The sequence below is a fragment of the Pithys albifrons genome, chromosome 14, assembly GCF_047495875.1.
Source record: "Pithys albifrons albifrons isolate INPA30051 chromosome 14, PitAlb_v1, whole genome shotgun sequence".
Taxonomy (NCBI): domain Eukaryota; kingdom Metazoa; phylum Chordata; class Aves; order Passeriformes; family Thamnophilidae; genus Pithys; species Pithys albifrons.
In genome coordinates, this window is record NC_092471.1 from 10642669 (window position 1) to 10668903 (window position 26235).

Below are 26235 nucleotides of genomic sequence, written 5' to 3' on the forward strand. Positions count from 1 at the left end.
TGTCTGGTGTGTGTGTGTGTGTGTGTGTGTGTGTGTGTGTGTGTGTGTGTGTAAAAGCACACTGACAGCTTGTATGCAAACTGACCTGCATGTTCATTTGGGAATCTTTAATTGACAGTCGTACTGAGGAAATGTCTTTGGGCACAGCAGGTGAAGAGAAATGGCTTCTTCAGACGTGTCTCTGGATTTTGGTTGCCAGGTCGTGCTCCTCCCGAAGGCAGCAGCAGTGGCACCAGAGGTGTCTGGGATGAGCGGAGGGGTCTCCTTTTGTGTGCCAAGGCTGTTGCCTTCCCCCAGTCAGGAGAAATGAGCACCCTGATATCAACAGGATTAAACAGCACCAAAGCCTATGAGAATAACACCCTATGAGGTAAATCAGCTGAAGCGATGCCTGTGGGCACAGGACCAGCTGCCATGGAGCAGAGACTCACACCCACAGCCTGGGGGGTGCCCTGGTGGGGCAGTGACAGAGACCTTGCATCCTCTGTTGTCTCTTCCCTGGGAATTTTAAAAACAAGGGGTTAAAAAATAATCCCTGGTGGGGATAATAATCTCCTTGTGTTAACACCAGAGGAGAAAAGTGCCTGGTGCAGCCGCTGGCAGTGGTGCCCTGGTCCTGTCCTCCCATCCCCAGCCAGGGTGGCTCTCGGCCCCGTGGCCGTCGTGTGCTTTGTCAGTCTCTCCCTGCCCAGCGAGAGCCACATGGCTGAGCGTGGCTGTGAAAGGACACCTCTGTGGGGGAGCTGTGATGCTGTGAAGATGCTACAGCCTACACAAAAGGAAAACAGAAAGGGGCAAAGGAAAAAAAAAACCACAAAAATGCTGTGTTCGTTCCTCACTCTTCCCTCAGTTCTCTCTCACCCTGTGCAGAGGCTTCGGAGGTGTGAACACATCCTGTTTACATCTGCCACCAAGACAGGCTGAGGGGAGCACACGGCTGAGGCACGGCTGGAGGCAGCACCATCCACAGGGAGAGCTGCCCGCAGTGGGAGACAGTGCCAGCATGGACACGCTGCCCATCTACCACGGGCGCATCACCCGAGAGGCCGGCGAGAAGCTGCTGCTGGAGGCGGGCATGGATGGCAGCTATTTACTGAGGGACAGCGAGACCATCCCGGGAGCCTACTGCCTCTGCGTGCTGTGAGTGCTGCCATCTCTGCCCTGGGGGGTGGGCAGCCAGGGACAGTAGGGTGGGAGTGGGGTGAGCAGCCAGAGGCAGTCGGGTGGGAGTGGGGTGGGCATCCAGGGGCAGTCGGGTGGGCAGTCAGGGGCAGTCGGGTGGGAGCAGGGTGGGCAGCCAGGGGCAGTGGCGTGGGAGTGGGGTGGGCAGGCAGGGGCAGTGGGGTTGGTAACGAGGTGCTGTGAAGGCCTTATCAAGTGGTAGCTGATTTTCAACCTTCAGTTCCGCAATACGGGAAGTCCTCCAAACTGCTTATGTTCTAATATTGCCATTTGCTTACACGTGTGAGACTTTGGCTCCTTCACCTTGACTTAAGGCAGAGCGGTGCTTAAGGGGTCTGGGGTCCTTTGCAGGGTGAAGCGGAACACGTTTTTTATTGCAGAGTCCACACTTCCTACAGGCAAAAAACCCAAAAAGGAGCACATGGGAAGGATGAGTAAGGTGCCCTGGTGAAGTGCCAGGCAGCTTGGCTCAGGATGGTGTGTTCTGCCTCTTTGTGCTGCATAACCATCCTGCTTTCTGCCTGCATTCCTCTGCTTCTCTGGTGTGCTCATGGGTGTTCTCAGCAACATCCCCAGTGTCCCCTGTCACTGGGAAGGGTAATGTGGAGCACTGTCATCCAGAATATGCCTTTGCCTCAGGATGCTCTCAGTCAGCCTGAGTGTCCCATGAACCATCAAGCTTGGAGCAAACTACCTGTAAAGTACATGAAATACTGATGGTAACAAACTCAGTGGTAATGTTGCATGAAATAGGGTGAAAAGGGAGAGATGTGGTGGGATGGTGTGTCAGGGGAAGGGTAGACATGTTTCCCTGAGAGAGCTAGGGGACTTTATATTCATAGAACTCATTTTAGTGAGGTAATTTAATTATCCCACTTTTGGCAAAAGTCTTGGAAGTCCTGATGATGCTGTACTGTTGCATCAGAAGAATAAAGATGAGTCTATCAAGACTTCAGCTGGAGAAGAAACACAAGAGGAAACTGTGTTAGGTCCAGTGCAAAATCAGCTAACAGAGGGAACTCAGGTATCTGGAAAAAAAACAAAAAAAAATTGAAGAAGAAGAAGAGTTCTAAGTCTGTTTTTTCCCAAATCTCTTGAATTAATCTTCACAATATGTAATTAAGCCCTTGGTGAGCATTATTATCCCTCTGTGATAGACCAGTGAATGGAGACACCGAAGGAGGTCACCGGCAATTGAGAAATACACAGCCTTCTTCTCAGAGAAAATGTTTGTGGCAGAAGATGTATTTTTTCTTCTCTCATGAAATCAGAAGGTGAATGAAGATAGGTGCTTCTGCTAACAAATAGCTTAATAGTGAGATGAAAAATGGGAAATAAGGAGCATCTTGAGTTAAATGAAAATGGAATAGACATAGCAAGAGGTAAGGAGTGCTATGATTCTTATGATGGGAATAGGCAATAAAAGCAGAATCTCTTTCAAATAACCATCTGGGGAAATGGTGATATATCACGTTTACACTCAGAAGTCACTCAGTGCAGGTGAAGCACTAAGGCATTAGGGAAAGGGTCAGGTGGAGTGTAACAATGCTGAATAAAACAGAGAATACTAAAATTAATCCACGATTAGTCCAAATCAGGATGTAGGTATGTAACAAGGTCTTTCATCTGCACACAATCAACTTGGGATTTTTTGCTATATTAGTGGTAATTTACATCTTTAGAAAGAAATTTCATGAATGAAATAGAATATAGAAAATAAAAATAGAAAAGAAATGAAAGGGTTTCTAACTGTGAAGCTCCATAGTCTTTGGAGGAAAAAAAAAAGTGACTTCAGTAAGAAACAGAACACTCCCTAATTGTTTCTGGAAATTACGAGCCATTCGTGTCTTCACAGCATGTTGCATTCAAACATATATATGATAAACAAAAGGGTAAAAGAAAAAAAATAACGATGAACGTTATGCAGGCTTCTTACAGAACATACATCCTCAACAGTTATTTTATAATGGAAATTTGCAATACTGTTGTGGAGCAATCCAGATAAAAAAATTAAATGAAAAATGTTATGATAAGTATGATCTGATGCAGAGAGAAAAGTGGCTGAAAAATGTTAGAGCTGAGCCTTGGTTTCAGTACTTGTTATTATTTCAATTCAAAGCATTATGTAAGAAATAGCAGATACTGTAAAAAACATATCACACAATGACTTTGGAGACAGTTATTATAAAGATACCAGGAAAGGATCTCACACTAAAGATAGCAGTGACAGTTTAAAGAAATGTGGGCTGTAAACTAGAGAAGTGCTTGACAGGCAAAGTTTAGCAAAGCAGAGCACTTCAGTGGGGAGATTGGAGGAGCAAGAAAGGAAGGCAGGAGAAAGGTAGATATGTATTCAATGGAAGCCTGGCTCTGGCAAAATAAACTCATGGACATCACCCATCCAAATTCCAGTCAACATCATGGGCAGAGATGGAACAGGTGGCAAACGTGTGTGCATGGGAGCTTTGGTAAAAACTGAGGGAAATACACAGTTGGTGTATTCACTGTTTAAGAAAAAAAGTCAAAGAAGGGTAAGTACCACTCTGCTTTTTTATACTTTCTTCTAAATAAAAAAATGACAATTATTAGGAAAAACAAAGTTATTCAGAAATTTACATTTTGGTTCAGAATCTGTGCTGAAGATCACTGTAGGAATACCTAGAATATCAAGATCAGGCAAAAGATGTATTTACTAGAAGTACTAAAGTGATCTTGGAAACATGGGAAGCAAAGCTGGTCAGTCATTAGATATATTGCAATAAGTATCAGAGCTAAATAGAACATTTTGCATCCTTCCAACAACACTTTCTAACAGAAGTGAATCTGCTTCATACTGCCAGGGATGCTGCTATTGCCCCTAGAAAACCAAAAGAAAAACAGTCCAGTTTTCTCAAATCAAAACGTTCAGTCTATCTTCTTTCCCCTCTCCCTCCACTTCTGTGAAGAAGTAGAACAAAACATAGTTTGTGGGTTTTTTAATCATGAGGGAATTAAAAGGCACAATTCTGATGAAGAGAAAAAACATTTATCCATTTATCAAAAAAGACACCAAGTGTATATTTGGATGCCAGCAGTAGGATCAGTTTGAACTCTGCTACTCCAGCTCCAGATACAGTAATTGTCAAGTCCTGCAATTCCATCACATTTCTTAGGCTCAAACAATGTCCCCTTTTCCCAAGAAACTGCATAAACTTGTAATTCCACCACCATGACTGCACCCTCCCCCCAGGACAGCTCCAAAAAGCACTGACATATCGTGGCAGCCTTTGAGCCTCTCAAGGTGCACAATAAGGACAGCAGCATTCACGCTTAGGCTCATTCACCTTTTGCTTTTCCAATTAAAAAGTGGAGCCCTGACCTTTAAAAAGGAGTAGAGTCAAAGACTTCATGAATCCCTTGTGACTGACACTGATTTTACAGGGCAAGCATAAAAGAGACAGGTAGTAGCATAAAACCTGACCTATAGAGATGGGTAACTGCATCAGGCAGGACCCTGTTGGAGCATTCATCTAGAAAACTCCCCTTTCTCTTTTCTTTGTCTCTCCTGAGCTATTGATTTATCTCTCTTGAATGCTGCTTTCTGCTGTCTGAAGCCACATTGCAGACATGGTGTGCCTGAAAGCCTTCAAAGAGAGAATGAATGTTTTTTTGGTGTGACTGTGGCAAAGCACAAAGGACTCACTTTCACAAATATTTTAAGACTGCAATTAAACTATGCATGGAAGAGTAGGAAGGTTTTGATTTGCAGCTGTGTGCCCCTGGGCTCTTGCAAACTGAGGTACTGCCTTCAGATTTTGGCAAAAATTTTAATACTGGATACTCCCAATGCCTTCATTGTATGAATATAATTATTGAATTGAAAATGTATACCTTAAGGATACTGTGAATATATCAACAGAAGTATGCAATCTTTTCCTGGTTATTTTCAGATTTGCATTAAAAAGCAAGATTTTTTTGCTGTTCCTAAAAACTGGGCTACAAGAACTGCATATGCTTTAAAAAACATACACGTTTTACCTGTAAACATGTTAGACACTACACACAGTACACCGGGGTTTTAATATCAAACCCTGATTGTTCCAGGGAGCTTTCTTTACTGGTCTGGTTTGCTCTTTGCTCAATGCCCTGTTTGACATTTTTAGCACCCTCAGAAATCCTCTGTGCTCATGGCTCCTAATGAAGTCAGTGGGGGACATGGGACACCCTCATGGTGAGTAGCTTGAGAGGCAGCCTCTTAAATCCTGCATGAAAAATGTAAAAATAAAATGCCTGAGAGTGCCAAAAGCCCCTGTGTTCCTTTACAGATATATGAGCACACATGCAGAAACAAGCAGCTCATGCCTGAATTGGCAAAGATAAAGCATTTGTAGTTTGGGTTTTAAAATTCATATACTTGAAAATAGTGGGAATGTTAGTAGGTGTTTTGGAGTTTTAAGTAAGACAAACATGATGTGCTTGTCAAACTGCATGTTCAGATGATTTGTTTGAAACCAGCCATTCATGTACTGCACTGCATTCAATTTGTGGAGAATAATCAAAAGCTGGAATAGAAAGCTATTTAGAGCTCTTGAAGCAACAGTACTGGCAACAGGGATAGGCTGCAGTCCTATCAGATTTTACATGTGCTATTTTTTCTGTCACTGTAACCACAGTGCACAAGTTCAAGGCAACGTGCTGAAACTTTGTGATGCGGCAGAGGCATCAGCTGTACAGTGTGGAGATGTAATCCAGCATCACAAGCCACCTTCAGCTTGGCATTTCTTTGGTTTCCTGTGTAATATTTTTTATAGAAATGGCAGAATAATTGCATTCATTGTAACACTGCACATAATAATCAGAATTTAAAACATAATTTGGAGAAGCCTCTCAATTCAGTGTTGCTGTTGGAAATATCACACACTGTTTTCAGCTTTGAAAAAGGTCTTTATAACATGATGGTAAATTCTGCTGGGATGAGTATTTCAGCTCCCTGCTAATCAGAGTGACTGTTGTGTTTGCTGAGCATAACTTGGCTAATGACCTACAGGTATTCCAATGGCTTTTCTTGGAAAGGTAGACAGTCTGAACCACAGAATTAATGAAGCTTAATTAGTGCCTCACTATAATTTCCTTCTATTCAGCAGCTCAGATTTGAATAAATTCTCATCTTGTTACTGAATTGGAAGAAATTTCTCTTTGAGGTATTACTTTTGTCTGGTATCTGCTCGTACCAGACCAACACAAACCCTTCTCAGAAAGGCTAAACACTTGCTCTTTAGCTAAATCAGCAGCATTTCTTCACATGGTTCAGTGCTGACACAATGAAGATACCAACAATCTTCCACAGAAATTTCTGCATAAATTCAGAGACATTTCACAAGATTTCACTTTCAAGGTTTTGTTAAATTTCAGAAGAGAAAATCAAGCTAATGTTTTTGTTTTATAGTGCTACAGCATTACAGCAAGTCAATACATGTTACTGTTTCAGTGTCATGGTTAAATTTTTGCCACAAGAAGTGTTGGTAGGGAAATTAGTGACAGAAGTCAATGACAGAAATGTAAACTCAAGAGCTGCTGAGTTAAGCTACAGGGACTCTGTTGGGCTTTTCAAATGTTGTAAACATCCATTTAAATTATTTTATTCACACTTGCTGACATAGAGCTTGTATCTTGCACAACATCTCAATGTGACTGCTATTTCTTCAGCTTGAGTTAGCTGATGGGTGGTAATTGCTGAGTTGTGCCACCAAAATAAGGTGGAAACCAGGCTGCTTGTCAGCCAGAAAATGTAAATTCTAGAACAGAGTGAGAAGAAGCTTAAATAGGATTTTCTTCTGTGTTAAATAACAAGATTTTTTGACCCTTCCATGATTAATAAACTAAGCAGAACTATAACAATTAAAAAGGAAAAAGAAAGAAAAAGAAGTAAGTTTAAGTGGCTGGCTGGCTAGGCTGTGCCATCGTTTTGTCAGCTGTCACTCTGTGTCCTGGGGGAGGCCATACTCCCAGGCACTGCTGTGCATTCCCCCAAGCTCACGAGTTCTGGTTCTGTCATAGCCACCTTCCACCTCTGTAGCATCTGTGGTGCCCATGGCATCACCCACACTCTCTGACCAGGGTGGCCTACTGGGATCTGCCTGTGGTTGTTCCCTCTGACCAGGCTTTCAGGACGTGATCTGCAACCTACACCAAACACCCATGGGTAAGGCAGCAGCGGCTGCAGCCCTGACCTCTCGTGCTCCTCTGCTGTGTGCCCTGACCCCCCACTCCCAAAGCACTGAGTGCCCCAGCTCCCCTGGGGCCCTCCTCTCCAGGGCATTGGAGTACTCATCTTCAGAGCACTAAGTGGTTATCTCTGCTTGGGAGATGAAGAGTCTAACTTGGTTTCAGAGAAGAGAAATGGTGACACAGGTGGCTCAGGTCAACAGCACACTTGAGCTTTGGCTTCCCAATGTGAGGGCCATGGGAATGGATTTTGAGACTACTCAGTGTTATTCTGTACAACATGCTGACTTTTCCTGCATTTCTGAGGTCTGTTTCAGTGTTTCATACGACTTTTGCTTTCAAAACACCCATCTTCTGTTCCTGGCTTTTTCACCCCTCCAACATTTTGTGCTGCTCCCAGTTCAAGGCCCCTCAAGCTTCACCTTTGTCTATCCCATTCCTTACTCATTTAGTCTTATTCCCTTCCAGGTATTCAATTTTTTGCTGCTGTTTCCTTCTCAGCTTGCATAGATATAGGTCCTCTTCTCTTTTCTTCCACATCCATCCCACTCAATCCCAACCTTCCTTTCCAAGATGCCCAGGTGCTAAATTACCTTCTGTTATTTTCCATCACTAGTCTAGGCCAGGCAACACGCATACATTGCTCGTGTCTCGAGCTCACAGACACTGCTTAGCTGAGTCCCCATGGTACGCACAGCCAGACATGGTGATGCTACAACTGCTGACAACTGTTAGAGGTGCCTCTCTTGCAGCCTAGAGAGACACCATTGCTTTCAGAGAGTGCAAGACATATATATTCTTTCAAACAAATTTTATGTCTTACTCAACAAACTAGGCAACCTAACCCCCCAAAACTATTAGAAGATTGTTTTTTAACATGGGAAAAACATTGCTTTTCCTAACTTGTCCCCTTCTCTGCTGCTTCTGCATTCTCCATCCCTAAATAGGCAAACATGTAAGAAATGAAATTTCAGTCTGAAATTCTGAAAATGACGAAGTTATACAAAACTGAGTCTGGGCAGTATATGATGCTCAGGACCTCTGTTTCTTGGCCACACCACTCTCTGGTTCTTACACAATGTTGTAAAGTGAAATTCTAAGGTAAGGTCAATGTACAAATGTACCAGGTAAGGAGAACTGATTGATAAAATGCAATGACATTTGAAGAGAGAGCTACGTACAGAGGAAGAAATTGATGTAATTTATTGCTGACATGGCTTTCCTAGTCTATCTCTCTTTCTCCCTTTTTATTTTTTCCATTTTAGACTCAGAAATGAATACAAATTAGTTTAATAAAATTTCCAAACTGAGATACAAAATTATTTTAAAATATACCATGCAGCTGAAATGTCATGGTTAATTTTAATCTGCAGCATGTGGCTAATGTCCTCGGGCTATTTCAATGGTGCAAAAGATTGTAATTATTCACCTGTTAAAGTAAATGCAGCTTTAACTAGTCTGATCATAGTTGAAAAGGAGGAGTGGAGAGGAGACCTAAACAGATGCTGTTTCAGAATGTCATCTGTGAACGATTTCTTTGTAACTCTTTGGGAGGACTTATCTAGTTTTGAAGGAAAAAAAGCCTATAAAGTAAAGGACTAAAGGAAAAAAGCCTATATAAAATGTGAACTGTTTCCTGTAATTGAACTTTTTTTAGTTTTTCCTTTGACAAACTTTTCCATGTGAATTATTGCAACAGAGACAGTGTTAGTGCAGTTCTCAGCTGGTATAACATGCCTTTTCTTATGGAGATGAAAAAATAAGTGAGATACCATAAAAATACCACCAGTGGTGACCAAAGCGCTCTTTCAAAAGGACTGTTTGATGTTGTCCTTCCAGCAACGGCTGTTTTCTGCTTCCTGTCACCAACATTTTGGAATTTTTGACCTTTGATCCAAAACTTATAGGGCCTCATTCACCAAAACGTTAAGTCATGATTTCTCCTCTTCTTTGAGCTTCACTGACAGAGGAGAGGAGCTTTGCTGTTGTGAGTGAGACTTGTGTCTGTCCTCAGGACAGGTGAAGGGATGGGGAGCCCTTTACTGAATCTTTGTCTGGGCATCAGGCGCTGATCCTCCTCCAAGATGTGCTGGCACAGCAGCATCACTGTAAGAGTGCTCCCTGAGACCACACCACACAGAAGGGCATTGTGTCACTCTAGGAGCTTTTTTTCTGCCCTGAATACAGTTAAATGTAGAAAACCAAGCTGTCCTCTCATGGTGGCTGGGGAATTTCTCATTCATTGAAACCTAAGGTCCAGTAAATGGACTTTTCTACCTCCTTTTGCCTGGTGTTGCATGTTTTGCTCTTTGAAAGGTAATGTTCTTGACAATCTCAATTTTAACTTGTGTATTTTGCTTTTCTTTTAAGAAAAACAGCTTGATCTTTCTTCAGCCCACACTGTTCTTAGCAAACGTTGGGTAGTTTAAATCAAAAAACCTTTCTCACGGGAGGCTGTGCCCATGTAGAGGTAAACTTGGCTCATCAAAATCATGTCATTTGTACATGGAAGGTAAAAAACTCTTTGAAGTGGTAATGAAGTAAGTTCCTGCTGCATGACAGAAAGTTTTGATAAGATCAGGTTCGTTGGAAGAGTACTTATCAGAAGAGCTGTAATTCATTTGTGGAAACCAAAGTCCCAATGGAAAGTAGTTAGATGGGAAGACCTGGCTGCTCACCCTCTTACCAAAATGCATCCTCCCTCCTCTGTGCATTTTCTTTGAACAAGCATGTGTGGAGGTCCAGGCCATCTGCCTGCACTGTCTCTGTTTCCTGGTGGCCTCAGAGCAAAAAACAGACGATAATGTTGTGTTTTTCAGCTTAAGCACAGTAAACCCTGTCAGGTCTTTTAGTTTTTTCTTCTCAGGGAAAAACATGAACATTTGCCAGGTGAGTGGAGAGCTCTCAGTTGTCCCTCATGAGGCTGTGATAGAAATACTCCTCCCATTCTCCACACTGTGCTCAAAGCATCGCTGTTCCCGAATTCTTATCAGTATCTCATGGGTTTTTAATCTGAATTATTCTTTGTGCTTTCTCTGTTCTCAGCTGAAATATTTTACATTGTAATTTTTTAAAAAAGGCAGAATAGGTGTCTATCTTACATCTCACTATACTTCACCACTGAATATGACTTTAACTGACTTCTAGTTTTCAAAAGAAAGCACTTCTGGCAGAGTCCTGAAAGCCATCAAACAGTTCAGAGTCAGAGCAGCACCACAGCCCTTCAACCACTTCAACTCATGCAATCTCTTAGGTAGAGAAAACGATGAAAGGAACAACAGATGGTGGCTTTCCAGACAACTGAGCCATTTGTGGAAAAATCAGATTTTAAAGAGACTGAAGCATTTGAAATGCTTTGGGAGAATGAAGAACAAAGATAGGAGGAGAATCATAGAATGGCTTGGGCTGGGAGTGACTTTAAAGATCATCTAGTTCCAACTCGCCTGCGTGGGTAGGGATACCACCCACTCAACCAGCTTGCTCATACACTTATGCACAACGTAGGATTAAAAACAAAAGGGAAGAGAATGAGTTTTAGATTTACACATACTGATTCAGTTCGGTTTGAGGGTTGAAAAAATCACTGTGAAGATGGTTAAATACCCACTTCAAAGAGATGAGACAAAATGCCAAGACCTCTCTGGTATTTCCCAGAACGTTATGGCCTGTAAAATCCTCATTTCCATGACCATATACTGGCTGGTGTGTTACATACTCAGGTACAGATGTACAGGAAAGCTCCTTGTGATTTTGAAAACAAGATTAACATGAACATCAACTACTCCTGAAAAGCTGATGATACAGGCACAGCTCTCAGAGGCTTTAAGAAAGCACATGATGGTACGAGATTGAGAGCCCTAAAGGGAGACACCGGATTCCCTGAACATGGACATATATAATCTAATGGTTTAGAGGGGTGTGCTTTTAAACAATTGGGCTTGAGCTGTGGCTTAAAATACCAGTGTCTATGGTGCCACAGCATGGACAGGGAAGTCATGTTGTTCTTCTACATCTCTTCCTTCTCCTGCAGCCGCAACAGGTTACTCACACATCTTCCCAAGGTCCAAATCCCTGATGGACTGCAGCTCCTTGTGGGAAGCAGTGGGGGAAGCAATGGCAGCTTTTTCATCCTTAAGTTTCCATGAAGTGAGCACATCCAGTCATTTTGACATCCATCTGATGGCACACAAAAAGTCTTGTTTCTGGGGACAAAGTGTCCTTGGTTGGCATGAAGAGGCGGATGAAGTTGTGGTGGGATTGTGGGGCAGCATCAGTCACATTCCCATACATGAGGAGGAGGAGGAGGAGGAGGACATTGTCTCAGCTGCTGGACAGGGAGCTTGTCCCTGAGCAGCCCCAAAGGGAGGGAACAGCTTTGTGTCCTTCTTCTCTGTATTTAATCACAATGGGAGTTGTGGGGTGGGTGCAGAGCTCACAAATCACACCAGGCGTTTTGCTCCCACTTGGTGGGGTTTAGCAGAGTGCCAGCTGTTAATGACTTCCTGCATGGGTAAATCACACCAGACACTGCTTTGCAAAGGTTGCTGCAATGACTTTTAAACAGGAATTTATCCAGGAGCCATGACACAGAACATAAGTAATTGCAATAATACGATGTCTGTGTCATTGATGGTTTCTGCTATTTTGTAGTAACTTATAATACCATGAATAACTGGAAAGAAATACAGTATCTTTCTACTTTCTTAAGAATAGGAATTGATGATGAAAGAGGGAATAGTCCCTAAAATCCTGCTGCATATTCATGTAAATCTATGGAATATGAGACACAATCTTTCTTATCTGGTACCATCTAAACTATTGAGCACCCATAGAGCTCCTATGAATTATCTCTGTGTCTGAGATAAATTTTTGGGTATTGGTATAATAATCTACTCTACAAATCATTCACTGTGTTGGATTCATGAGAGACACAAGACTGACTATGGGCACAAGTGTGTGTCTTGTGTAATTAGTGTATGATTCCTTATTCTCAAAAGACTCAGATTTTAAAAGAATGAAGATTCCATAGTCTTATAAGTCTTCTTTATCAATATTTGAGGGTTACGAATGCTGGGGCAAAGCAAAGAGCAATTGATTTCCCTCCTTTTTGTGGGTCTAACTTTCCAACTAAATTATACTCATGATACTGCTTCTGTTAACATCTGCATTTAAATGAGTCACAGAACACTAATGCTGTCTGCCAATAATACACTTCTTCTTTTTGCAGGAAAGTATGTCTGGTGTGTGGCAGTAAAAGGAGGTCACTGAAAAAAAAATTAATAAAAATGCTGAGGCAGGAACGAAAGCAGCTTCACTTAACCTAAAATAATTGAATACTGCTAAACTAGACCTGAGTCAGACCAGTCCCTCTCAACCCAAAAGAACCCAGTAGACTGGACACTGCATCTGGCCAGGCGGGTTTTATTACCTGTAGCCATTATAGGTGAATTTATTTTCAAGGAAACATTGGCAGATAAGCTGACTCCCACATAATGAGTGTAGCTCTTGTGAAAACTGTCAGGAGAAACGAGTGATAAATACATGTTGATTTTTTTTCACAGGCATCAGGGTTATGTTTATACCTACAGAGTGTCCAAGACAGAAACTGGATCCTGGAGTGCTGAGGTGTGTACTTCTCCTTTGTCTTCTGAAAATTTCTACGTCCTGTTTGATATTCTTATAGATTTAATGAAATATATTCAAATTATTCATGGTGCTGCATAGTCTGATTTTCATTGACAGTAATCGATCTTGAGTGCGCCCATCAGTAAGATGTCTTGGTGCCACTTCTGACAGTCTAGAACTCATAAATTAATTCCCTGTTTCATTTCAGCTGTTGCATAATGCAATAGTGCATTATTTTGCATCATTTTAAATGGCAAAAATATTGTATTTTTATAACTTGACAAGTACAATCTGTTTCCTTCTATCCATGTAACAGTAATGTGGGGATATTTAAAGAAATTATTTTCAATGTACAATGTTTTAAAATTAATTTTGCTCCAGATTCATTCATCATGAGAGCAAAATATATACAGCGTAGCCAAAACTTGATCCAAAATATATTTTCAGCCACCTGAAAAGCAAACAGTAACTCTGGTATATAAAACAGTACTTGCGATACAGACAACTATTTGCATTTATTGTTGTATTTATTTTATGATTGTTTTGTTCTTTGGCTCTGCTCTGTGTGTTCATTTGTAATTAGCTCTCTGTTTGTATGTTAATGAAGACATTATAAATATTGAGTAATTTCTAGACAGGTATAATTCCTTGGCCATTATTATAATAGAAGTGGTATCAGTGTTCTGGAAGTCAAAACTGATTCTTGGGTTTACTCAGAAGCAGATCAAGGAGTGGAAGTGACTGACATTCGTGTGGAGTAAATAATTATCCCTGACAGCCTTGGGAACTGCAGTAATTCATTCTGTAAGGCATCAGGAGCAACCTGTAAGAGCTGGGATTGGCAGTGCCCAAGCAGAAGGGTTTTCAGGACAGGGTGACAGTGACAGTGCACCTGGCATGGCAGGTTAAGCACTGGAATCTTAGAAAGGATATCAGAACCCCAGGGACCTGCACCTGTGGAGGGTAATTCCCTGGTTGAGGCCTCAGCCTCCTTTAGCTGCAGGAACATCAGCATCTGCAGTGAGGTTTTCCTGGTGTTATCTTGACCTGCTGGCTCCTGGCACGTGACCTCCAATGGCTTCCTATCTGTGGGTCTTGGGCTTTGCCTCACTGTATTTTCGGCCAACCTTATCTGTGTTTCACAGAATAGGTGTCCTGAAGGCCCAGGGCTCTCTGTACATCCTCTGCAGGAACAGGGCCTAGCCAGCCCTCCTCTTAAGCAAATAGAAGCCTTGAAGTAATGTTGCTAAGACCATGCTGGCCTCAGCTGTGAGAAACAGCAGCCTAGATTCAACTTATCCCCATGGAATGTGCCTTCAAGGCCAAAACAGAACCCAGATGCAGCTGGTCCTTTGCTGTCTCTGCTTCCTTCCTTGTGGCTAGTTAGTCTCTGAGCAAACTCAGGTCACACCCATCTTTCAAGGACAAGGCAGGGAAATTAAAGCAGTGCTGGTGAAATCCCAGCCAGTGTGAAGACTCCAGCTGGTGCCAGTGAGCTGGATTTAGCTCACAGCTGGTGGGTGAGAGCAGTGTCCCTCAAGTGGGACTGTGCTGGCAGGGGCTGTGCTTGTCCTCCTTTGACTTTGGTGAGGACGTGTTATTATGAGAATGCCCTGAAGAATTTAACAGAAACACTGGACTTTTGATTAAAAACACACACAGTTTTATTTCATTTCATAGTGTTTGAAAAGTTGCTGATGTAGAAAGATAGCAAAACTACCACTTTAATAAATAGGTAACATTTGGTTGCTGTCTTTGTACAAGAGGTAGGCAGGAATACTCAACACATAAGCCAGCACTGAATGCTCAGAGAAGGGTTTGCAAAGAGGCTGTGTCCTTGCTGAATTTAATGACGTAAGTATTCCCTCTCCCCAGTAAGCCCAGGCAGCTCTCTAGGTTATCTTACTGGTGTTTCCAGACTGGAACTATCTTACTGATACATGCCAGGAAGTTACTGGTAAGGAGGTTAAATCACTGGCTGTAAGAAGTCAGGGTCAGAAATAGTGGAAGATCATTTGTGAGTTTGCCTAATAAGCGTGGCAGGCTCTGTGTTTCACAGTGGTTCAGAAATTGTCCCTCTTCCAACCTTATGCTGCTGGTAAACAGTGCAGGGTGGCTCTGATGCTCGGGGGAAGTGGGAGAGCAGTGTGGCTCACTGACTCATTTTAAGTTGGCACATCAGGGGGTCCACATCCATGGCTGGCTGCCTCCCTGTGGGCTGTGTGCATTTCTGAGGGTAAGGCTCTGTGCCAGCACCCCAAGTGCAGCACAGGCACTGGGCACCCAGAGCCCCTTCTCACCTCTGCCCCTCTGACCTTGCAGACAGCTCCTGGCGTCCAGCGGAGGCTCTTTCGGAAAGTGCACAACCTCATTTCGGCCTTCCAGAAGCCCAACCAAGGCATTGTGACACCCCTGCAGCACCCAGTCATCAACCATGTGAAAGCCACATGCTCCCCAGGTACTGGGGGGGCTGCGGGAGCCGTGGCTGTAGCTGAGCGCTGCTTTCCGTGGTGGCAGAGATGGAGGTCTTAGACTATTTGCACATTTGACCTGAACTAGCCAACAGTGACATTGCCAAAAATGTGCCCTAACTTGGTTCCTGTGTGACCGAAATGTTGTCACTCAGGTGCTCATTAGGGACAGGGCTTGTCAATGTAATGAGAAAATGGATTCTGACTGTTTATTCCTGAGTGCTGCAGCAGTGATGGCTGCCATCCCTCACCTGCACTCTTGTTTGTGCAGGTATGAGCCTTCTAATACGTCCAGTTTCTTGCAGTTTCTTTCATATCTTTGTGATTATTTTTCTTAGGGAGGAATGAAGGCCATGACTTCCACCTGCAGCCATCTTGAGGATGTTTCCCCAAGTGAGACATAACCACATCTTCCAGTGTCTCCTCTAGTCCATGCCCTAGAACAGAATGATTTATATGATAGATAATACAACTCCATGAGTTTTTTTGTAACATTTGCAGAAATGTGTATTTTATAGAATTTATAGTTCCAAATGTAAAGTTTAAGTTTCGGAATACTTTGAACTTGGAGTGGGATATTTTTTTCCTAAGAGAGGACAAAAAAAGGATAAACAATGTCTTTCTCCTCCGCCCCCTTTTAATGTCAAGTAAAAAATATTTTTCCCTTCAAGATTAGTTCTTAACTAATAATTAGTTACTAATTTTACATCACTGAACTTTGGACCCTGCTTTGCTTTGTTCTGATTGGCATTTATGCAGAACAGGGCAAGTCCCCTTTTATAATCTTAGGAGAATTGTTTACATTAAAATGTCCTTGCCTTGGGTGGGCTGTGTGTCTGTCATTCATAGAGTTCCTAAAGATATTCCAGAAGCGACATCGTGGGGATCCCCCTAACTGATTTCCCATCACACCACGTGCTCTGCTCTGTAACAAAGTCTGTAGCTTGCACAAATGATCGAAAGCTTAAGCAATGCACAGAGTAACAGAGAACACCCAGTGAAGTGGAAAGCCTGGTTCTTTGCTTTTAGGTGTTCCCTGTCGTTGAAACAAGCCACCTTTGCATACAATTTTAAAAGATAAATTATTTTTCATGACAGTTTCTCTGCTTTTGTCTTCTTATCCATGTGTTTCCATGTGGTTGCTGGGCTCTTGGAGGGGAGGTTGAACACAAAGGACTTGTCAGCTCTGCAGGGTTAGCATGAGGCTGCTGGAGAACTCAGAGTATGTGCCTTTTGCACTTGGGGTTTAACAAATGTGATGACACTGTCCTGATGATCTGGAAGACAGTAGGAAACATTCTTGAACAGACTGGGTGTCCTACAACCCTCTTGTTTGAGGAGATAGGGCTGTGTTGCACTGCAGTCCAAGGGTGGTGGACATGGTCCAGACTACCTCTACATGGGTTTTTGCCAGTTAGGCTTGTGTGAGTTCCTGTGGGCTCTGGGAGGGCCCTCAGCTAGGGCCCAGCCTTGTTCGTGTGCAAGGAGGTTGCATCTGGTCCAGCTGGCTGGTTTGTGCCTCTGATAGTCATGCTTCAACACACATAAGTGGTCCTGACTATCAAAAGAATGTGTCTCACATGCTCCTTTCCAAAGCACAAGACTAGCTGTGATTGCAAATGCACTACAAAACCATATGTATTTACAAAAAACAACTCCTAAACATTGTATAGTCACCTTTGGGTTGCTCTGGTTATGTTTCATGCCTATATTTCCCACTTATACAGAGCTTGGATGGCCAAAAACATTTCCTAAGAGAGAAACAGGCTTTTTCCAGAAACCAGACTAGAGGCTACGGGAGAACAAAACTGGCCAAATCTCACAGGATATGGACACCTGCAACTTGGTAGCACAGTGAGAGGCCTTGCAGCTGCCTTGCTGTCGCCTCACTATGTTGGATGTGAACAGGGAAAGAGGTAAATGAGCTGCAAGTCCAGGATTCAGTAAAGTGTGAATGCTCCAAGTAGCATTTGATAAGGCTGGAAGGTTTACCTCTTCCCCCTCCCCGCCCCCCAAGTGGCTGTGTGTGTAAGAGAGAATGTGTGAGCAAGACAGTGTAAGCAATGAAAGACTTTCTGTGAAGCACAAATTCCTTGTAAACCAGCAGCAGGAATACATGCAGTAAATAAACAGCCCCAGCAATACAGGGACTAATGGGCAACACTGTTGCTAAGTTGTGACAATTTCAGTTCATGACTCAGTTTCTGTCTAATTGAAGGCCAATTTTAATTTGTGGTGGAACATCCCACTATCTTTTACTCTGTATGTTTATATGTTGCTCTGTGCCTTCTTGGTAGGTATGCTTGTTGATTCAAACAAGTCTTACCTTAATACAGTGCAATACAGTGGCAGATCCAGCAAGATTTCCTCTTTAATAAAATATTTAAATGCTAGTTTTTTAATTGTTACATAACTCAGCAAATGCACTGGCTGCTTTGCTGTCACATGTGCCCATTGAATCTTTCCCTCCTCCCCTCTGCCTTAAGGGTTTCCCAGCCTGTTGTGAGCCTGGGGCAGCTGGTCCCTGGCTGCTCCTCTCCAGCTCCGTGCCCTGCAAACCACCCTTCAGCATATGTGTGTGCTCACAGTCTTCCCAGGGAGCCCTTTTCCTTTCCAAGTGCTGGGTCTAAACCCCTAGCCTCTCCTGGGAGCAGCAACAGGTGTGCTTGGAAACGATCTCTGGCAGAAGATTGCACAGTGGTAGGGCTAAATGAAGTGGGAAGAACTTTGCCCAAGGGCTGTTTTCCATGGAAATGTTCTATTGGCTTGAAGCAGAGGCTGAGTCTGCATGTGCAAAACCTGCGGCACACGAGCAGCAGCTGCTCACCCGCTTTGCGGTGCAGTGAGCTGAGGATAACTGGTTTGACTATGGTTGACCCCAGAAGTGCATTGTACTTCTAAAAAATACAGAAAATAGGCCAGAAGATGCCATTTCTGTTTAAAGCTGAGAATGTCGTTTCAGTTTCTGGTGTAAATTATTAAGATAGAGACTTGTGTTGTTTCCTTTGAGTACCCAAGGGTCTGAAATTGCTGTAGGCTTAAACAAGGTGGAAACAGAGAGAAGCTGATGGTGCCTGTGAGACAAGCAGTCGATGCTTGGTTACAGGAACAGTAATATGGAAATTATATAGATTTCATACATTGACTTAGGTGTGAAAAGCTACAGATCCTTTTAGAGAGCAGCTCTGCCCTGTTCCTCTACCAACCCTCCCACCCCTGCCCTCTGGCTGCCACAGCTCTGATTCTGGTGGCTTTGTACATCAGGGTATCCCCTGTCCCTGCAATTCCTGCTCTGCCCTCTCCCCAGTAAAGGCAATGCTGTTCCTCTGCAGCAGCTAACCCTCTCAGTAACGCTTTTGCCTCCACTAAGCCCTCCCCTATTCCTCATCTACGTCTGTTACAGACCTCCTGAAGCACTAAATCAAGTCTGTTTCCCAGGCTGGTTTTCTTCCCTTTTCTACTAAAGGACCCCTTTGGACTCACTGCCTTCTCATCCATCCAACACAGCTCTACCCACCCCAGCCCTTCTGCTTGGTTATTACCCAGCCCAGCTGCTCCAATATTTTTCAACATGTAACCTTTTCTTTAGCCTTAACCATTCCTTGTGCCCCTCTATTCATGTGCTCCTCCTCTCTCTGCTGCGTGTGCTGGGCTTTTTATTTTCCTGACACATACTCTTGACACCGCAGTCATTCATCATTACCTATTTGAAGCAGCTCTAAAGAATGTGCAGATACCTAAACTTTGCCCCTCCTCCTACCACTACTTTTGACACCACAGTCATTCATCATTACCTATTTGAGGCAGCTCTAAAGAATGTGCAGATACCTAAACTTTGCTCCTCATCCTACCCCTACGGTCGACTTCACCCACTCAGGTATTAGGAATGCAAAGACATTTAGCACATTTATTTTTTTCCCTCTCACATTTACTTTGATGAAATGTAATAACCTGTGCACAGAAACTGGCTGGGATTTCACCTGTAGTGAAAGCTGCAGAGTTATAGGCATGAGCTTTGGAGAATCAGAAGTAAAATTAAATCCTGCTAAGCAACCCTCTGCCTCCCAACTTTTGAATCAACCAATGTTGGCTAAAGTCCTTATTTAGTTCCATGGAAGCAGTTTTTACTGACATGACCAGAATATCCCAAATGCTTGTGTAAACAGAGACAACATCACACCCCATCAGTTTGCACCTTTATTTTTTAAAAATGAAATAGTCAAAGTACTTTCTTTTTCAAATATCGACACATAATATATTAACTTTTCAATATTTACAGCGTGTTGCTGGGATGTTCTTGTAGAAAATGCATGCTTCTGGTCTGAAACCCAGAGCAAAATGCATCAGACCATTTAACTGCAGCCATATAACATAAACCTGTACAGTATCCAGTCACTATTCAGCACAGGAGTTAGAGCAGGAATAAAAAAATTGGGATCTATTGTTTCCTAGCAACGAGGTTGAGGCCATTATAACACAATTTCTGAAAGATCAGAACCTCTAACTGGTGTTAGACAGAAAGTGAAGATCTTGGCATACATTGTAAACATTTTTTACTGTTGATGAGAAAGCTAAAAAGGAACGTTACTTTGACATATATTGTATGCTATGCTTCTCGCTCTCGTTTATTGACACTTCTGCCAGAAGAGTATGAAGATTGTAATGTTTTATCATGGTTCATACAAGTAAAATACTGTCAAGGACACGATCTGATATACTAACATTTAGTAAAAGGCTAAAGTCCACCACGAGATCTAAGGAAAAACTGGAAATTGTCAAACACGTTTCCTTAGACAAATAATGGCAGGTGACAAATGCCCAGACAAATCGACAGCGAGTCCGACTCCACCATTCCCAGTTTCTGCCTGGAAGCGATTCCTCTGGCAGTCAGGGTGCTTTCGACCTGGTAATGTTTTGTATCAAGGAGAGGTTTAAATAACAGTCAGCATTTGACAGGAAACCCTCAGGGCTGTTGGCAGCAGCCTGAGCTGGGTGTCACTGTGCCAGATCAGCCACACTGTGGCGAGCACCCCGAGCACACGGACACCCTGCCGGGGATCTGCCCATCTCCTTTGGCTTGGCTGAACCAGGAGCTCCTCTACCTAAACCACTTGCCCCTCTGGAGCAGTACCTTGGCTTCCAACAGCATCCATTGCCATCGCTCACCTTGGAGAAGCTGCTGCCCTGGGAGCCCAGCCCTGGCCACTGGCGAGGGGGCTCAGTGGGCAGGGGGGAGCACGGTGGGACCCCAGAGCATGTCAGAGTGAGGCCACCTCTGTCCAGCCAGTGCACAGCTGGGGGATGCGAAAGAGCTCAAACCAAAGAGCTAAGCTGTGTATACCCAGTTGCACACTGACCAGGTCATATATATTTATTTGGCTATGTTCTACATAGATATCTATATATATATATATATATTTATAACTTTGAAATGTTCTAGATTTGCTAAATAAATATGAAACCAAAAGAAATGTTATTGTACACACTATTTGTTTGGCTGTCATAAAAAATATAGCACGAATTTCTCACGGTAGGTATTTTGCTACAGGATAGTGTGCAATAGTGGTTTTTATTTTATTTTATTTTATTTTATTTTATTTTATTTTATTTTATTTTATTTTATTTTATTTTATTTTATTTTATTTTATTTTCAAATTATTTTATTTTTTCCACTTTCAGAACCTTGTTTGCAGTGCAGAATGCTAGCATCAAATTATCTGATATAAATAACAGTAAAAATTTCCATGCTATTGTTTTTCTTTTTTCTCAATTGGGTTTCTAGGCTATAGTGCAAAAAACCAAAACAAACCAACAAAAAACCCCCAAGGAGCTATATTAAAAAAAAAACCCAAAACCAAACCCCAATACACTGAGAAATTGATCTAACTACTAGGAAAAAATGGAGACTGAAAAAATCCTTGCCTCCATCTGAGGTTGTTCATGAACAAGATGGTCCAAAGCTGTTCATGTAGTTCTCACAAATCACTGCTGGCTGGCCCATGTGTAGCTACAACTTCAGTCTTCCGCGCTCTTTCAGTAATAACTTGTTTCTTTAGCAGCGTCATCTCAACACAACATTTATATTCAGTTTCCCAAATTTACAAAACTGTTATGATGAAGGCATTTTTTTTTTTGCTTTTGTAACCGGGCCATGTAATACCATGCGAGTCTTAATGGATCCATATTCTCATAGGCGATACTGTTCCAAACGTACCTAAGACTGCACCCAGGGAATAGGAAAATGCCAAATTTACTTCCAAAGACAAACTTGTAACACATTTCACTCTTTGACCTTTTGGCATAACATGAGAACAACAGTAATCAAGGCAGTATTAAAAAACACAGCTGTAGGTAATACAAAGTGCATTTCCTGCATATAATACAAATATAACTTTAAGAAACTAAAGGCACAAGCTAACTAAATAAGTATTACATACTAGAAATGCACAGTTCAAGGTAAATCTAATAGCTTCAAATATTTGTTTATAATGGATATTTAAAGCAGTTTGAAAATGATCCTCATTAGTGAATTGCAAAAAAGTATAATTGCTTAAAATATAAGTAAAATAGACTCTAATATTGACATCTTGGATCAGTGATAAAATACATCATCACATTTATGAATGCACTTTCTATATACAATTCATAAATTATTCTTCCATTGATTAAAAGCATATTAGAGGCTCAAGGATTTGAAGGTCCATTTTTAGGCTGGTGTGGAGGTATTCAAATTCTCTGTGATTGTATGGAAAATTACAGAAATCTGAGCTGTGAAACCTGGATGTTGTCAGCTCCCTGTTCTGTACTGTAGTTAATGATGAGCCTGATCACAATGTGTAAGTGCAGATTTTGGTCCACAGTTTCCCCTGGCTGGGGATAGAGGAGGGTTGCAGGGGTCAGGCTCCCACTCAGCCTGATCCTGCACTCCCAAAGCTGCGCTGGCTCCCAGGGGAGCAGAAGGAGTCTGGGAAGAGACAGTGATCGGGTGAGGCTGAGACCTGAGCTCAAACCCCAGCAGAGGCTCAGGTCTCAGGTGCCAGTTCAGGCTCATCTCTAACTTGGGTACAGTCTGCTCCACTTGCCCAAAAACAAGGGAAAAAAGAAAACTGGAAAAAAGGAAGAAAGACAAAGAATACACTTCGTTGGCTTCCATAAATATGAACAGAAATTGTTTCAATGTATTTACCATGTCTGTTTTGAAAGAAATGTGCAAAACATCACTGTTACGGATACACAGGCCCTATAACAAGACTTCTAGCTCCTCTGAAAGTCAGTAAAGGAAAACTGCTTGCCCATCCCCCCCTCCCCATGTGCCCGCCCTACCTCCTGATAATCAGGTCTTGTAAAAATGACAAGCTGGAGGAAGGATCACCTACTCTGCTATGAAGTAACTGTGCCAGCAGCGCATGATACCTTGGGAAATAAAAATTTCTGTCCATGCAATATAATGCTTTTCTATGTGCTCTAGATATTGAGCTGAAAAGTGAAGAGTCATCCCCAAAATATTCTACGTTTATCAACATATTTACTATCCACACTTAGGTTCGTCAACTCCCAACCCACCAATCTTCTTCAGACTCGAAGAAATGAGTACTACAACAGGATTAATTTGAGATGAAAACAACATGGTGCCTAAACCCAACAACACTGCAACTTCCAAATCATCTGTGTAAAGATGAGTCCTGGCCCAGTGACTACAGACAGGACTGATCCTGCACGGCTTGTTACTGCTCCCTGTGGGTTCCCAGATGACTTATCCTTAAAGTACTGGGTTAAAGTTCAGCCTTGAGCACACTGATGCCAGCGGAGAACTGAAGACTACAGTATCCATAAAGCCCTGCTTGGGCCACCTCATTGCTTGACTGAAACCTGGCAATGCTGCGCCGCTCACATCCATCCAACAGGCATATTGGCAGCTCTGTGTGTGCTGCCAGACCCCAGTATACCCCAGTGCCAAGAGAAACCCCAGGAGGGAGGCCCCACATGCACAAGTAGACACAATATGGTATTCATCATGGGGTGGCTTAGGGATGGCCACAACTGAACCAAGGCCATAGGGGACAGTCTTGTATGTACCGAATCCAACAGAAGTCAGATTTCCCAGGTTAGAAAATCCCTTAGCTCCTAGCTGTGAGGAATGACATGTGAGGGGTTGGTGAGCAACTACGAAGTTTCCATACACAGTCTGGTTTCTGTTTGCAATCTCTTGACCTTACGGGAGATCTCACTGGGATAAAAACCACCCAGTAAATGTGGGTCACAGAATCAGGCTCTGTAACCTTTTAAATAACTGGTGAATTATTAAATCATCAACAACAAAAAAGTTGTGTTTCTTTAGAAGAAGGCAGAGCATGTGGCGCTCACCCCTACCCTGCAGGGCTGTGCGTTGTCACCCTGGGCACCTCGCGCGCAGGTCGCGCCACTCGGCTCACAGGACTCTGCTTCTGAAATTTTTGAATACTGCCACACAAGAACTAAAAATTGTCACTGTCATCTCTCAAAGAGTTAAACAAACAATATTAAAATACCATCTTCTGTCACATTTAAAGGCAGTTGGATATGTTTTTTCCTCTATATTTATATATACAGAGTTCTGATCTAGAAAAACCAATACAATAAACCATTTTACGTTTAAAAACAGGCAGTCTTTGGTGACGCAAAGGCAGAGATTTTCTTTGTTACCTTCTGCCTATTTCACTCTGTCTCATGAAGTGAATATTATTGGCACTGTCAGAAAGTTCGAGATACTGCTCCACAGATAAAACAAAATATCCATCGTAGCCTTGTACCCTCCCAGTGCTTAAAAGCTGCTGTTTCTCTCCGTCTGTCCATGCCCGAATTCCTTCTTCCCCATCCTGTAGCCGTCTCTGCTCCTTAGTCCAGGCCTGAGCCACGGCTCGCTGCCTGGCTACCTCCAGGACATGGTTTTTCTCCTCTTCCACTGTTGTTCCATACCGCACATTGAAGCAGAGTGCGCCGTGCTGGAGCTGGATGTCAGCAAAGCGTCTAGTCCTCCCGTTGATCACAGAGGTCATCTGCGACACCGTGACGTTGACGCCATTCTCCAGGATGCGGCGTCCGCCGGTGTTGCCGATTAGGGCCAAATCTTCTTCCAAAGAGCCCAGTTTGATGAAGTAATGGGTGTCCCGGCCCTCGATGGTGAAATGCAGGTTCTCCAGATAATGAGCATTGTTGAGGATGGCAGCAATGCGCCGGCTGTCCTCGTTAGCCACACCGATAATGTCAGCTGTCACTATCCCATCCTTTATAGCAAATTTGATGCCTTTCCCAAATACTGAAGGAATAGCTGCAAATCTCAGTTGCTTCACTCCCTCAGAACACTTGCCATCACTATACCTGGGTGTCATAGGAAGTTGGTCCAAGGATATAAAGTTTCGGAGTTGCTTTTGTAGCTCACACTGAATGCCAAGGATAGTCTGGAAAAGAAAATATCAATCAAGTTTGCAGGTGAGGCAACTTGCAGTTCATTAAAGTATCTCACAGACCCTACTCATCTCTTAATTGCTTAGAATGGATCTTCCATTTGTTTGGAAAATACTGGGCCACCTGCAGAACCTGGGCATATGCACAGGCTTTCTGTCTTTTGGACTCCTTCATTTCTAGAAAACAAATGGAAAGGTATTTATCACAAATGCTATTTTTGTATTTGTTTGTCCTTTCTATTCTTCCTCCCCCTTGAACAGTTACTCTAATGGTTGGTCTTTCAGCCCTTAGGCAGTTCAGGAAAAGCTGAACTCAAAGCTGTGCTCATCATCTGAAAAATCACAGGAACAGATTTTATAGCCCATTCTTTAAAAAAAGCAGGTTGTGAAGGTCTTAAGGCACTAGAACAATAGGACCCAGGCAAGTATGTCACCTCTTACTCCCCACTGAGGCTAAAAGAAACTTCATTCCGACCATCTCTCTGTTGTTTAACACTATACCTATCACTACATCTTTTCTAGGCCTAAAAGCTTCTTTAATACCTCAGTGACAATTTCCCATGAAGATGCTCCTACATCTGGCATGACTCTCCAGCCTTCTGCACTTGGTGCAGATGTTTGGGCATGGGAAGTGTGTTAAATATTGTGAACTTGAATGTGAACTCCCAGTGCTTTGTTCTTCTCTTTCCTGACTACATTAGAGGAAAGGAATCTTTAAAAAATCATAGTTCTTTGTTAACAGATGCTCATATGGGCAAATGTAAAACATGAATGCCCGCTCAGAATATTGGTAGTTGGTCCTGTTGCAGTCACATTGATTGCTGGACCCTGATAGCTGCTGCCTGGCTCTTCTTTATGGAAAATAAGCCCTGGAGCGAGGCTGAGATTTACAGAGCCCCTACAAATCCATAGCAACATTTCTGTTTCCAGCAATAATCATGCAGAGGTACAGACTTGTAAAGCTGTTTATAACTTGAGAGATTTTGCAGCTCTTGTGGCATCTTTGCTAACAAAGATGAAAATCTGCTGCTTTAATTTTTTAATTCCAAGAGATTTTCTGTGGCTTTTTCAATTTTCACACAAACACTTTTACCCTTTTGCCTATCCTGCTCCTCAAATTTTGATATTTTCTCTACAAACAGCTGCAAATTTCCTTCACTGTGTTGCTAAGAACTTCTCCTTAAAGCTCTCCTCCACTCTGATGCCAGTAGATAATTGACAACATTAAAGTTTCCTGTATTGTTAAACTATTTACCTTCTCTATTACGTGTAAAGACACAGTCACATTGTTCCCTTTGTCTGCAATATTT

At 42.7% G+C, this 26235-nt stretch overlaps 2 protein-coding genes across 5 annotated transcripts in view; one reads left to right on the forward strand and one right to left on the reverse strand.

Moving 5' to 3' along the window:
- The first annotated feature begins 269 nt into the window (after positions 1-269).
- On the forward strand, positions 270-24037 carry SH2D1A (SH2 domain containing 1A). Of its 3 annotated transcripts, none has more exons than XM_071569597.1 (5): positions 270-370; positions 871-1140; positions 12948-13011; positions 15334-15469; positions 23025-24037. In XM_071569597.1, the coding sequence occupies exons 1-5, from the start codon at positions 366-368 to the stop codon at positions 23093-23095; spliced, it is 546 nt and encodes a 181-aa protein (XP_071425698.1). In that variant the 5' UTR covers positions 270-365; the 3' UTR covers positions 23096-24037. The 3 variants fall into 3 exon arrangements, with proteins under 3 accessions (XP_071425698.1, XP_071425697.1, XP_071425699.1); XM_071569598.1 differs by lacking the exon at positions 23025-24037 and adding an exon at positions 15821-18693 and having other exon boundaries at positions 279-370; XM_071569596.1 differs by lacking the exon at positions 23025-24037 and having other exon boundaries at positions 272-370; positions 15334-18693.
- Positions 19667-26235, reverse strand: part of TENM1 (teneurin transmembrane protein 1) — a 238049-nt gene continuing 231480 nt past the window's right edge. For both annotated transcript variants that reach the window (XM_071569594.1, XM_071569595.1), the window contains one exon: positions 19667-24919. In XM_071569594.1, the coding sequence (XP_071425695.1) occupies positions 24161-24919 (759 nt within the window). In that variant the 3' untranslated portion in view covers positions 19667-24160. The remainder of the gene's footprint in view (positions 24920-26235) is intronic.